General features: G+C 37.5%; 1 protein-coding gene across 1 annotated transcript in view; it reads right to left on the bottom strand.

Annotated features, from left to right (window-relative positions):
* Nucleotides 1-1,287: 1,287 nt before the first annotated feature.
* BRIP1 (BRCA1 interacting DNA helicase 1) overlaps nucleotides 1,288-13,894 on the bottom strand; it is a 448,227-nt gene continuing 435,620 nt past the window's right edge. The window contains exon 25 of the mRNA XM_074223555.1: nucleotides 1,288-1,432. Coding sequence (XP_074079656.1) covers nucleotides 1,328-1,432 — 105 coding nt within the window. The 3' untranslated portion in view covers nucleotides 1,288-1,327. The remainder of the gene's footprint in view (nucleotides 1,433-13,894) is intronic.

The raw sequence follows: 13,894 nt of genomic DNA on the forward strand, positions 1-13,894 counted from the left end.
AGCAGCAATTCACAGTCTCCAAGAAAATGGTTTCTTTTTTTTTGGGGGGGGGGGGGATTCCTTACCAATAATGAGAAGACAAACCCGTAATTTATGTTCCAAATTGCTTCAGTCGGAGTACTTGGAGCCGTTAGGAACTGAGCAAACAAGGAGTTAGAAAGTGGCAGCATTTACCCAGTCTTAACTACCCAGGGTGGAATGAAGTGACTCCTGTACTCCTTCCTAGGGTATATTCAAACGCTCCAGGGGCAGGAAATAGCTGGGAGGCAGCTTCCTCATTTTTGCCTGAGCTGGTGAAAAGGTATCTTTCTACCCTACTGCTATGTTTTCAAACAAATCTTCCCAATTCAGCTCTCCACCCAAATCTGGGACCTGTTGATGCTATGGCTATTGCGTAGGTTTTCAGATGACTCATTGCTCCTTTCTGGAGCAGCAGGGTCCATCCCGAGCTGACGTGGGGGCCTTCTCCTCTGGTCTCTTCTCCTTTAAACACTGCTGGCAAAAACTAGAGGACCTACTCAGCTTGCTCATCTATTTGGCACAGAGGCTGCTACTTAGGAGGCTGGCAAGCTGACAAAGGTTACTTTGGTAACCCTCAAATGTCAAGTGTCCCCAGATATTGTCTAGAGAGAGAGAGAGAGAGAGAGAGAGAGACAGAGAGACAGAGAGAGAGAGAGACAGAGACAGAGAGACAGAGAGAGAGACAGAGAGAGAGACAGAGACTATTGATGAAGAGTGATCTGGAGCTGGGAGATGCTCAGAAGACCATCAGGAATGGTGATGTGGTGGTCCTTCACAGCTCAAGGCTGGTTTCCACCCTTGATGACTTCTTCGGAACATCTGAGTCAGATCCGATTCTCATGGGAAAAATATCTGATCATGGTGGAAGCAAGAGCCAGAGCATAAGATCCTAATTATTTGAATGGCATTTGTTTTCATAGCTCTCTTTTTTAAAAAAAAATGTGTCCAGGTTGATGGCATTTTAATGCCTTATTAAACGGTGGGTTTACAGCAGTCTGTCTGTTCAGTTTCTGGGCCCATGTCTGTATTTTGGGCAGCAGGATTTTCTCTTTCCTGTTGGCCAAAAATATTTTCCGAATTCCCTATAAAAGTTTGGGAGATTTCCTAAGACAAATAGAGTCCGACCAGTTCAAAAAAAAAAATGACCTCGATGCTGCTGAGACCATATGGAGACACATGCTTTCTCATATTTACAAAAAGAACCTTACTCCTAGAGGGCCCAATTTGGACCACAAATGGGCTTATGAAGAAAAACCACAATTCTGCCAGAGATGATTCTCCAGAATTCCACCAACTCACAAGGCCCTCAGTGTCTTTGAAGAGTGCTTCTCTGAAACTTCTTAGCCTTGGGGAGGATGAGAGGTTTCGGCAACAATAAGCAGCAATGCACAGCTGAGGGAAGCAGCCAGACCTACAAAAGAAATATCCTTTTTAAAGTCATGGAACTGGCCAAGATAAAAATAGCATTCCCCCCCCCCCTTCCTCAGTGAAAATGCTATAAGACCTTGACAATTAGGGTGAACCCCCAGTGAGGGCTTCCTCTTGATTACATTAAGTTGCTTTCACAAGAGCACAAATTGCCAAGTCCTAACCTATAGAAAATGAAAATCACCTCAACTCCAGATGTAGAAGGTGGAGAAGGTGCTAAAGTGTTAGAATCAAAGGCCTATGGAGAGTCTCCAAAATCCCCACTCCAGTTTAAACAATGCCAGCGGGAACTCTGAATGCATTGTACAAAAATCCTCCAATGCTAATCACTTAAACCTTAGGAAGCTACCTAAGGATTTCTATTAGCTAGGGCCTAAAGCATTTCCTTCTTTGGAGTGATTAAAAAAATAATAAATGCATTCTCCATTTAAGACTAAAGATTCAAGATCTTGGGAGTGAATATACTGAGGTCTGAATGTTCAACACATTTTGCAGGCCTCTTTCAGCCTACTTTATATCTATTGGCATTATTGATGTCTAGGCAAAGGAATTTGGATAAGACCAGCAGTGAGGAAGAACAGCTAGCAAATTCATTCATTCATTGTCTTATTTATATGGCCTTTTATTGTTAATGATTGCCCATTGCTTGGAGGCCCTTAATTAGTCCCCTGAGCTTTGCTTTGGATGACAACATAGATGGGGAGATAAGAGACTACTATCCCTATACTTCACAGCCCTCTGTCAATTTTTACAGATGGTGAATATTCCCAATGTCATGGCACCCTTTTTTTTTTAGGTCTGCTTCTCCTGAACTGGGACCTCTCCACTGACCCTGGATGGATGAATGGGGATGGGCTGTTACCTCTCCCAATGCAATTACACCTTTGGTCAGATTTTCTTTTATGCCAATATTGTACTGCACCTCCCCCTGTTGGACTGCCCTCTATATCCCTCCCTTGCCTGCCAACAATCATGTTTGCTTTGAGTAAAAGAATTCTTAGTTACAGTTCTGTCTGTTTTCACTAAAATGTTCCTACTTTATTAAAGACATGAATGCCCAAGAATAAATGTGTTTGCATTTCCATATAAATGTTTGAATTTTCAAATGATTGGTTTATATTCCATAACAGATTCAATCAATCCTGAATAAATATAAAATTTCCTGGATAAGCAGGTAAACGGTCTTAAACTAAGAAATGGAATTCACCATAGAAGCTTTTCTGAATTCTCATTTATCACCATAAGATCATAGAATATAGGGCTGAAAGGGTTTTCAGAAGTCAATTAGTTGAATTTCCTCATTTCATAGATGAAGATTTTGGGATCTGGGGAGGTTAAGTGAATAGACATAAACTCAAAATTGTTCTTCCTGCTGCCTGTTGCAAATCTTAATATGTGAATTCAGTTAAATGCAAATTAGCAAGTAAGAGATAGAGCCAAGATGGTGGAGTACAGGCAGGAAACCAAATGAACTTTCCCAACATTCTCCTCCAAACAACTTTAAAATAATGCCTCAAATAAAATTTTGGAGAAACAGAGCCAACAAAATGTAAGATTGAGACATTTCTCCAGACTAAAGATATTGAGGTCAGCAGGAGAAGTCTGTGACATTGTGGTGGGGGTTGGTGCAGCCAGGACCAGCGGTGAGCCTTGGAGGTGGCCACTACAATGGTAGTGGCAACAGCAGCAGCTTCAGGTATTCTCATCCCAGAGACAGGAAAGAAATAGTACAACTAATCAGTAAGAGATAGTAGAGGACCCTTTGCTGGCACAGTGTGGCTGGCACTGATTGGTAATATTATTGCCCATATACAGAGAAGCACTTGTGGTCAGTCAAACATGAGCTGGGCCCCTACACACAGCTTTAAGGCCAAGAGGAACATTATTGTTTGTGGCCACAGAAGAATGGGAGGCCTTTCCTGAGTAAAAACCAGGAGCACACTGACCATTCTTCTCCCCAGATCAAAGTACTCTGCAGTACTGAAAACTTGTAGAAGGTGATAAAAGATATGAGTAGGAGTTGATAAAAAGGAGGGAGGATTAAGGGAGGCACTGATAAGAAGTAAAACAGACTTTTTTTAGGAGAGATAGGATAAAAAGGAGAGAAAAGGATAAACAGAAGAAAATGAGAATGGAGGGAAATATTAATATAACTGAATATAAATGGGATGAGTTCACTCATAAAACAGAAGCAGTAGAATACAACAATTTTTTTTTTGTTTCAGTGAAGCCATCAGGGTCAAATAACTTGTCTAGAGCCACACAGCTAGTAAATGTCTAGTGTCTGAGGCAGGATTTGAACTCAGGTCCTTCTGACTCCAAGGTCAGTCTCTATCCACTGTATCACCTAGCTGCCCCTACCAAATGGTCCTTATAAGAAACACATTTGAAACACATACACAGCTTAAAATGAAGGGTTGGAGAAGAATCTATTATTCTTCAGCTGAAGTTAAAAACAACAACAACAAAAAAAAAGGCAGAGAAGCAATCATGATCTCAGACAAAAAAAGGCAAAATAGACAATCAGGGAACCTACAATTTGCTAGGAAAGTACTACATTTCAAGTTTCTCTGCAAAAGGTCTCATTTCTCAACTGAGTCAAATTTACAAAATTAAGAATCATTGCCCCATTGATAAATGGACAAAGGATATAAACAGGAAGTTTTCAGGAGAAAAAATTGAACTATCTAAGGTTAAATGGGCAGCTAAGTGGTACAGTGGATAGAGTCAGGAAGATTTGAGTTTAAATCCAGTCTCACACCCTTACAAGCTGGATGTACCTGGGCCAATCATGTAACCTTTATTTGCCTCAATTCCTCATCTGCAAAATGGGTGCACATTAGAGAAAGAAATGGCAAACTAGTATCTTTGCCAAGAAAAGCCCAAAGGTAAGTCCATGGGGTCACAAAGCATTGAACATGACTAACAACAGTCATTTGAAAAGTGCTCTAAATCAGTATTGATTAGAGAAATGCAAATTAAAAAAACTTGGAGGAGCTACCTCACAACTATCAGAAATGACAACTACTGGAGGGGATGGGGAAAAAACAAAGATACTGATGGAGAGAAAACAAAGATACTGATGGACTATTGGTGGAGTTGTGGACTGGTCTGGCCATTCTGAAGAACAATTTGGACCCATTTATACTCAAAGGGTTATCAAACTGTGTATATAGCCTTTGATCCAGCATACCTCTACTGGGTCTGTGCCCAAAAGATATCAAAGATAAAGGAAAAGGACCTGTATGCACAAAAATATTTATAGTAGTTCTTTTTGTGGAAGCAAAGAATTGGAAATTGAAGGGATGCTCATCAATTGAGGAATGGTTTAACAAATTAAAGCATATAGTTGTGATGAAGTACTATTGTGTTATAAGAAATGATGAGGGGGTAAGTTTCCAAAACAAAACAAAGCAAACAAACAAACAAACAAAAACCATGGCAAGACTGATATGAACTGATGCAAAGTGCAGTGAGAAGAACCAGGAGACCATTGTACATAGCAAAGATGTAAATATGAACAATTGTGAAAGACTTGGTTACTCTCTCCAATACAATGACCCAAGACAATTCCAAAACACTCATGATGAAAAAATGCCATCTACCGCCAGAGAGAGTACTGATGAATTCAGAATACGATTAAAGTATATTTTTCTCACTTTAAAAACACTTTTTTTCAATACAGTTAATAGAGAAATATGTTTTTCATGATTTCATATGTATAATTGATATCATGTTGTTTGCTGTCTCAGTGGGTAGGGAGGTGTAGGAAGGAGAGAGAGAGAGAATTTAGAACTCAAATTTAAAAAGAAATTAAGGATTTTTTTAAATAAAATTTTTGCATAAAAAATCTTATAGTTTCCCTGAGCTCCTGCCAAACTATAAAAGTTAAGGTAAGAGCACTCTACTGTCCAGCTATGTTAGTAAAGGTTTGCTTCTAGATTAGCCACCAGGATTAAAAATTGGGGGCATAGCTGTTTTTGAAGATCTAAGAAAGGGAGGCACTGTGCAACTGTAGGTGTTGAGAAGAAAAAAATTGGGTTGTAGAAAGTGTTTAAAAACTAATTATTTACTTAATCTGGAATGGAATTTAAAAAAATAAAAGGATCTTGTAGATAATAACTGTTGTTAGGTATCCTACTGCTTTTTCTTCTTGATCTGGATTTATGACTTCATCAGTGTAGAGACATGAGGAATTTACCTTCTGATGAAGATTTATAATTTCTTTGATTTATAGTCATAAAGAGTTCCCTTGGGCACTGAGAGGTTAAGTGATTTGCCCAGAACCACACAGCCAGCAATTGTTAGAGCCAAGTAGAACTGGAACTCAACTCTTACTAACTCAGAACTCTACTCTGTTGACATTGAGAAACTACTTCTCTATCTCTTGTACTTTAAAATCAAAGAATATAAAATCTTAGATTTGTACAATTTGGAAGCATTTGGTAGATAACTTCAAAAAAAGAAACTATTTCTACTAGCTTTTGTTGACAGAAATTTTGTTAGCAGAAGTTGAAACAAAATAGAAGAAAATTTCTTCCCTTCTGAGCATTCCCCTTTTTAATTTCACTGTCTTTGTTGCCCTTTTGGTCCCAGTTTTTCCATATATTGAGATTATTTCTGTGTCTAAAATTTCCTATTAGGATTTACTTTTCAATGTACTCTTCTTCTATAAATATTTACTATTCTTCTTCTTTTCTTTACTTACTTCACTGGTCATCAGGACTGTAGTAAGAGAGCTGGGATGAGCAGAAACCTCCAAATAAGTCTTTCTTATGATTTTATCTCCCTAATTGATCATAGTCTCCAGGAGTCAGGAGGACCTGAGTTCAAATGTGACTTCAGACACTTTATAATTGCCTAGCTATGGGTAAGTCACTTAACCCCATTTCCTTAAATTAAAAAAAAATTTAAAAAGAGAAAAAGAAGGGAAAGGGGGTGGGAAGGGAGATAGAAAAATGTGTAATTTGTAAATATGCAAGTAGATGATTGTTGGAAAATTTTTATAAAATGTAATTGGAAAAAAATAAAATATCAATGAAGTTAAAAAAATAGAAGTGGGTTCAAGTCTTGCCTCTGCTGTATGTAAATCACTCAGACTTTTAGTTGTTCAAGAAAATCTAAGACTAAAAGGTGCAGCAAAAATTCGCATTGTATCACCTATAACAGAAGTGGTACAAGTCTTATTATCCTCATTTTAGATTTAAGGTGGAAATTCAGAGAGATTGCCCAGAATTACACAGCTTGTATTAGAACTTGTATTTGAACCCAGAAATCTCCTAAATCCAGGTGTGGATATTTATTAACTTCAATTGCTTAATGAGAATGAAGAACTTGAAAAGTTTCATTAAACCCTAATCTATCAACCAAGAACCTATCACACATGTTGCATTCTCATATCTGCCCTCTTATCTTGTTCTCTGACCCTGGTAGTAGAGATGACTTTTTATTTGTTGGATCCCTTTGCCTTGCCAGTCAAAATCTACCAAACAAAAGTTCTCATTGACTTCTCCTTGGCTCTTTGAGTCTTATAATCCTGGGTTACAGAATCTCTGAGTTAAAGGTCCTTGGGGAGCATCTATTCAAACCTAAATCTAAATGGGCATTCTGTCTACAGCGTCCTAGACCAGTGGACCACCCCAGTATCTGCTTGGACCTCCAATGAGGAGGAATCTTGAACTTTTCAAAGTAGTCCATTCTACTTTTGGATAGCTTTAATTGCCCAGATGTTTTTTTTCTTTATATTGAGATGAAATCTACTTTTTTGCACCTCCTGTCTATTGCTTCTAATTCGATTCAATCTATCAAGAATTTATTAAGCATTAGTAATGTGAAAAGTATTAGGTTCTCAAAATTCCAGGCCTCAAGGAACTTATTTACTGGGAACATTTCAGGCAGCTGTTTTTCCGGGGTGACCCCACTTGAGGTTTTCTTGACAAAAGTTCTTGGAGTGGTTCGGCATTTCCTTCTCCAGTCCAATATATATGAAATGAGGAAACTGAGACAAATGGGCAAAACTTGCCCAGGATCACACAGCTAGTAAATATTTGAATCTGAATTTGAACTCAAGAAGATGAGTCTTCTTGATTCCTAGCCTCATCTGCTGTCCATTGTGCCATCTAGCTGCCCCATTAGGGGTGTATATATATTCAATATGAATAAAAGTAGATGAATGCAAGTTGTAAACAGTAATGCAAAATAATTTCAATTGTTCAAAATTCTTTGGATTTTCCCCAGCTTATCAGTATTTCCTAAAATATGTTTTAAGAACTAAAACAATGATCCAAATATAGTCTGACCAGACTATACAGTGCTACTATAACCTCCTTTATTCTTGGTACTCTACATCTCTTAATGTCGCCCAGAACTACATTAGATTTTTTTAGTGGCCATGCCAAAATGCACATTCCTACTTAGTTTTCAATTCATTGAAATCCCCAGAGATTTTTCAATACATAAATATTTTGCAAACAATTGGTTTGCTTTATCTTGCCCATATTATTTTTCTGAGGAGGAATAAAATTTTCATCTGATTGGACTCAGCCCATCATTTTGGTCTGTAAAGCTGTAATAAGACCATGGCTAGGCCCTGCTATTGGTCTGTTTCCTATCTCCCTCTCCTAGTTAGGCTTTCTAAGGATTACAACCTGGTTAGACCCTATTAGTAGCTGTCTTGAGGTGGGGTGAACATCAACAAGTTTCTGGACCTACTTTGGATACAACATTTTAAACCTATTTGATGAACTTCTCATATAATAGAGGTATCCTCCAGACACCCTCTGGGTCACAATACTGGCAGCTTTTAGAACACAGCAACTTCCTAAATGGAACACCCTACTTCTTGTTTATGTCTATTGTAAGATGGGCTTCCAGATATTTCTTATGACTTAGCAATATGGTTGGGTAGTTGAGGAAGAGCTGTGCTGAAATAAGATGACCCATCTTGAAATTTCTAATCACTTTCAACAGCAGACTTCATAGTACTCAGATCAGACAAATGCTTTCAATGATTAGCATATTCCCATCTCTTCCCTCAGTAATCTTGAAGCCCTGACTCCTGGGAAGAAAGAGTCTCTTCTAATACCAGTTGTCTTTTCTATCATTTTATCTACCACAACCACTCTTTCCTCTAATGTCCCACTCCAGACATTTCCACCCTTTCCTCTATGTCATCTCTATAATTAACATAATTGACCTTCTCTATAATTAACAAATTTCCTCTCATGTTATAGTACTTTCTCACTGATGCTTTCCATTTTTCTGGTATTTACTGTGACCTGACTTTTCTCATGACACTACATCCCTGTTCATCCTTTTCCAGTGTTGAGAACTTAAACTCAAACTGCCTGACTCACAAAACAAGAGTGGGGGAGTTGTAAAACTCCTTGTTCCACATTTCATCCTCTGGACTTTTCAGTATTGTTGTCACTCAGCAACCTCTCCTTTAAGGTTCATGAAATCCAAATCAATCACTCAATCAAGATTCTGCTAGCTATTCTTCCCAGGGACATTCTCTTTCTTCTTTTCCAATGAGTTAAGTGTCTGGTTCAAAATTTTTTTAATCTCTTCAACTCCTGCCATCTACATACCCTACCTTCCAGATCTTCAATTTACTCAATTCCCATGATTAGCAGATACACAAAGGAATCGTTATAATTTTGTCCATGCTATCATCCATGGCATGCTCAAAAATTCCAAATTTCCTTTTTCTGCTCAGTCATATCTTTCCTTTTGCCTTACTCTGTCTAAATCTATTTTCTGTTGTCATCATGCGCATGTCCCCATTCCTAGTGGAAAAAAAGAGAAGCAAAACCCTTGGCAACTAGATACCTTAATGATTAGAGCATTTGACCTGCTCAAATCCAGGTCCCAACACTACCTAGTGTGTGACCCTGGGCAAATCACTAAATATATGTTTTCTCAATTGTAAAAATGGAGATAATATTTGGTTGGTTAGTTAGTTCTTGTCATTCATTATTGAAGAAGACCCAAATGACATCACTATGTTGGAGACAAGGTACAGTTCAACTGTGACTGATCAGATCAATATGAGACCAGAATGCTCTGCCACATGTTAGGCACAAATGGTCCATGTGCACACCTGGGGTGAGTACTCTAAACTTACTCATTTCTCATTTCCTTTGAGTTAATTCAATTCTGCCTTGCTCATAGACCATCACAACCTCTCTGATGAGGGGACATCATGCTGGGTGGTCTTATGCTAGTGTCTCCCATGCTGCACACTCAGTACCAAAGTTCTTAAGAGAGACTTCAGAAAGTCCTTATATCACTTTTTCTGACCCACTATGAGCCCTTGAACTATAGACTTCTCCATAAAAATGTCTTTTCGGCATGTGTAAGTTTGGTATTCCAATAATGAGGTCAGTCCATTGTGCTCTCTGTAGTAACATTTGAATGCTTGGCAGTTTAAAGACCTCAAAAAAGGACCTCAGTATGTGGTATCATATCTTCCCAGGTGATCTTCAGAATCTTCCTAAGACAAATTAAATGGAAGCCATTCAGTTTCCTGGCAAGGCTCTTGGTAGACTTCCCAGGTTTCACAGCACAATCACTCTGCAGACCTTCAGTTTAGTAGTTCATGTAATAATACCTCTTTTCTTCCATACTTTCTTTTGGAGTTTCCCAAATACTGAGCTAGCTCTGGCAATGAGTGTACCAACCTCATTACTTATCCACAGTATTCAGAACTTTTCCATTTGTTGTAACTGAGGGTTCACATATGGATGATGTGCTTCTGGTTGATGGAGCCACCCATGTTTTCTTGGTATTAATTGTTAGGCCAAAATTAGCACAAACAGAAGACAATCCATACTTCGTTGCATCCCAGATTCGGAGGCTGCATTTAGTGCACAATCATCTACACATAGAAAATCGTACACCAACACTGCCTCTACTTTGGTCTTGTCTTGTAGCCTTTTCAAGTTGAAGAATTTACCAGTAGTGTGTTAGCTGGTCTTGATGCTGTATTCATCTTCAGTGAAGGCATTTGACAACATGGCTGAAAATATCATGTCAAAAAGCATGGAAACAAGAACATATCCTTGTGTTATTCCATTGGTGACTGGGAAATCATGAGAGTATTGTCCATAATTCAGGACCCAGGCAAGCATGCAACATCAGGCAACCAAATTTGACATAATTTTTCATAAATTCTCATGACTGATAATATTAAAGATCTTTGACAGATCTACAATCCTTGTATACAGATCTCTGTTATGCTCCTGGTATTTTTCCTGGTGTTGTCAGGCAGCAAATATCATATCAACTGTTCCTCAATAGCTCTGAGATAGGTAGATGACCATTTTCCAGGTGAATACAAGTCTATTAAGAAGATTTCTGGCAAAAACCTTGCCAGTAATAACCAAGAGAGAAACAGTCCTGTGATTGTCACAGAACAATCTATTTTCTTTGTGTTTACAGAGATGGACAATGAAGGACTCTTTGAACTCTTGAGGATAACCTCCTCATGTCATACAACTGGGAAAATTTCAGTCAGTTTTTGTATGAGCAATAAACCCCTCCTACCTTGTAAATAACAGCTGGAATAGAATCAGCACCAAGTGCTTTGCCACATTAAAGGAGTCTAATAGCATTCACAACCTCTTCTTCAGTTGGAACTTCAGCTAGGGATAGATTGACTTCAATTTAAGGCAAATGGTCAATGGCTTCTGCATTGATTGGTGAAAGGCTGTTAAGAATACTATGAAATGTTCAGTACATCTCTTTAGGATCATGTTCCTATCATTAATCAATGTGGTTCCATCATTTCTGAGTAGCTGAGATATACCTTATATCCTTGGTTCATAAATAACCTTCAATGTATCATAAAAGTGCTTTTGATTGTTATTATCTGCATGAAACTGATTTTCATCTGCCTTCTTAATGAGTCAAGAATCCTGCATTTCTCTTAGCTTCACATATACTTTACTTTTGATGGAATTAAATGCTGCCTTCATAGAAATGGGTGAGTAAACCCTGGTGGTAAACCCTGTGGGTTCTTGTTTTTGCATTTAGCAGTTTCAATATTTCCCTGTAATTTTCATCAAACCCAGTTTTAATATTTGCAAGTGATCTGACCCAGATGAGCAAGTGTATTATTGTATATCAAATCTCTGAAAGCTGCCCATTTGTTGTTTCTCCACTGTTGCCATCTGTGTGCAGGCTCAACTTTCCCTCCAAGTTAGCAACAAACTGTTCTCACTCAGAGAAGCACTCTAATCACTGGACATTAATTCTTTTAGTAGTCATTTTGCCTTGTGGTCACTGCTTCAGCTGAAAGTGAATATTTAGCTTAAAGAGGATGAGGCTATAAGCAGTACAGCACTCTATACCACACATTATCTTTGTCACTCTCATATCCTGTCACATCATATCTCTTTTTCTTACAATCACAGTCTATTAGATGCTGTGAGGGTACATCCAGGAAGTTTTATTGCATTTAGGTAAATAGAAGATTGTATTTGTGATGATAAGGTCATGAAATCACAAGTCTTCAGTAATAAGTAATCATTACTGTTGATGTTTCCACCTTCATTCCTTCCAAAGACTCCCTACTGTAGTAGTCTGAGGCTACTCTTAGCATTAAAGTCATTCAGAATTATGTTTGTCTTCTTTTTGATACATTGAGGATAAGGTCTCAAGGTCTTCATAAAATTTTTCTTTGACCTCATTAGAGTTTGTCATGGTGGGAGCATAGGCACTAATGATGGTTGCATGGTGTTTTCCTGCAAATGACAACTGCATTGTCATGAGCCTGTCATTCACTTCTTTTGGTAGGCATTCAAGCTTGTTGAGTAGATTAGTTTTGATTGCAAAAACCTACCCCAGTTTCACAGTGCTGCCCTTTGCTACAGTCATACCAAAAAACCATGAATCCAGTTCAGACTTGAGTAATCTGACCTTTATTTGCCAGCCTTGTTTTAATCAGGGCTACTATTTTTAATCATATAAATATTTTATTTGTTTTCCAATTATATACAATAGTAATTTCTACCAAACATTTTTGGTAAGATTTTGAATTTTACAAATTACTCCTCCCTTTCTTTCCCCTTCCCCCAACAGAAAGCAATCTGATAATCTTTTACATTTTTCCATGATATGCATTGCTCAAAACTGAATGCTGAATGTGTTGAGAGAAAAAAAAATATATCCTTGAGGGAGAAATAAAATATTAGAGAAAGTAAAATTATGTAGTACATATGACAATTTTTTAAAAAATTGAAGATAACAATCTATGGTCTTTGTTTAAACTCCACAGTTCTTTCTTGGATACAGAGACCCTAAAATTATCCCTGATTATTGCACTGATGGAGTAAGTCCATTAAAATTGATCATCACCCCCATGTTGCTATTGGGGTGTACAATGTTCTTCTGATTCTGCTCATCTTGCCTCAATTCATGCAAGTTTTTCCAAGTTTGTCGGAAATTCCATCCCTCCTGATTTTTATAGAACAATAGTATTACATCACATACATATACCACAGTTTGTTTAGCCATTCCTCAATTGATGAATATCCCCTCAATTACCAGTTCTTTACTACTACGAACAGAGTCGTTATGAATATTTTTGTACAGATGATGTCCTTTTTCATGGTCTTTTCAGGGTATAGACCAAGGAATGGTATTGCTAGATCAAAGGGTATGCACATTTTTATTGTGCTTTGGGCATAATTCCAAATTGCTCTCTAGAAAAATTGGGTCAGTTCACAACTCCACCAACAATGCATTAGAGTCCCAGATTTCCTACATCTCCTCCAACATTGATCATTATCCTTTCTCGTCATATTGGCCAGTCTGAGAGGTGTGTTAGTACCTCAGAGAGAGCTTAATTTTCATTTTTCTAATCAGTGATGACTTAGAGCAATTTTTCATTTGACTATAGGTTTCATTTCCTCATCTGAAAATTGCGTTTGCATATCCTTTGACCATTTGTCAGTTTGGAAATGGCTTGTTCTTTTATAAATTTGACTCAGTTCTCTATATATTTTAGAAATTAGTCCTTTGTCAAAAACATTAGTTGAAAAAATTGTTTCCCAATTTACTACATTTCTTTTGATTTGGTTAGAGTGATTTTGCTTATGCAAAAGCTTTTTAATTTAATGTAATCAAAATTGTCTCATTTGTTTTTTATGATGTTCTCTATCTCTTCCTTGGTTATAAACTGCTCCCCTTTCTATAGATCTAACAGGTAAGCTATTCCTTTTTCTCCTAATTTGCTTATAATATCATCTTTTTTATTTAATATTTATTCTCATTTTGTACAAATAATGTTGTTTTTACATTAATTAAATATTTTTGTTTAAGAGTAAATGAAATACCTCTCCCCCCATAAATATAGACTTGCTTGAGCGATAAAGTAAAGGAAGAGAAAAAAATTGAAATTAAAAAAAATAATAGTAATAATTGTAGGTATGGCCAGGTGGCG

Source organism: Macrotis lagotis, chromosome 2 (genome assembly GCF_037893015.1).
Source record: "Macrotis lagotis isolate mMagLag1 chromosome 2, bilby.v1.9.chrom.fasta, whole genome shotgun sequence".
Taxonomy (NCBI): domain Eukaryota; kingdom Metazoa; phylum Chordata; class Mammalia; order Peramelemorphia; family Peramelidae; genus Macrotis; species Macrotis lagotis.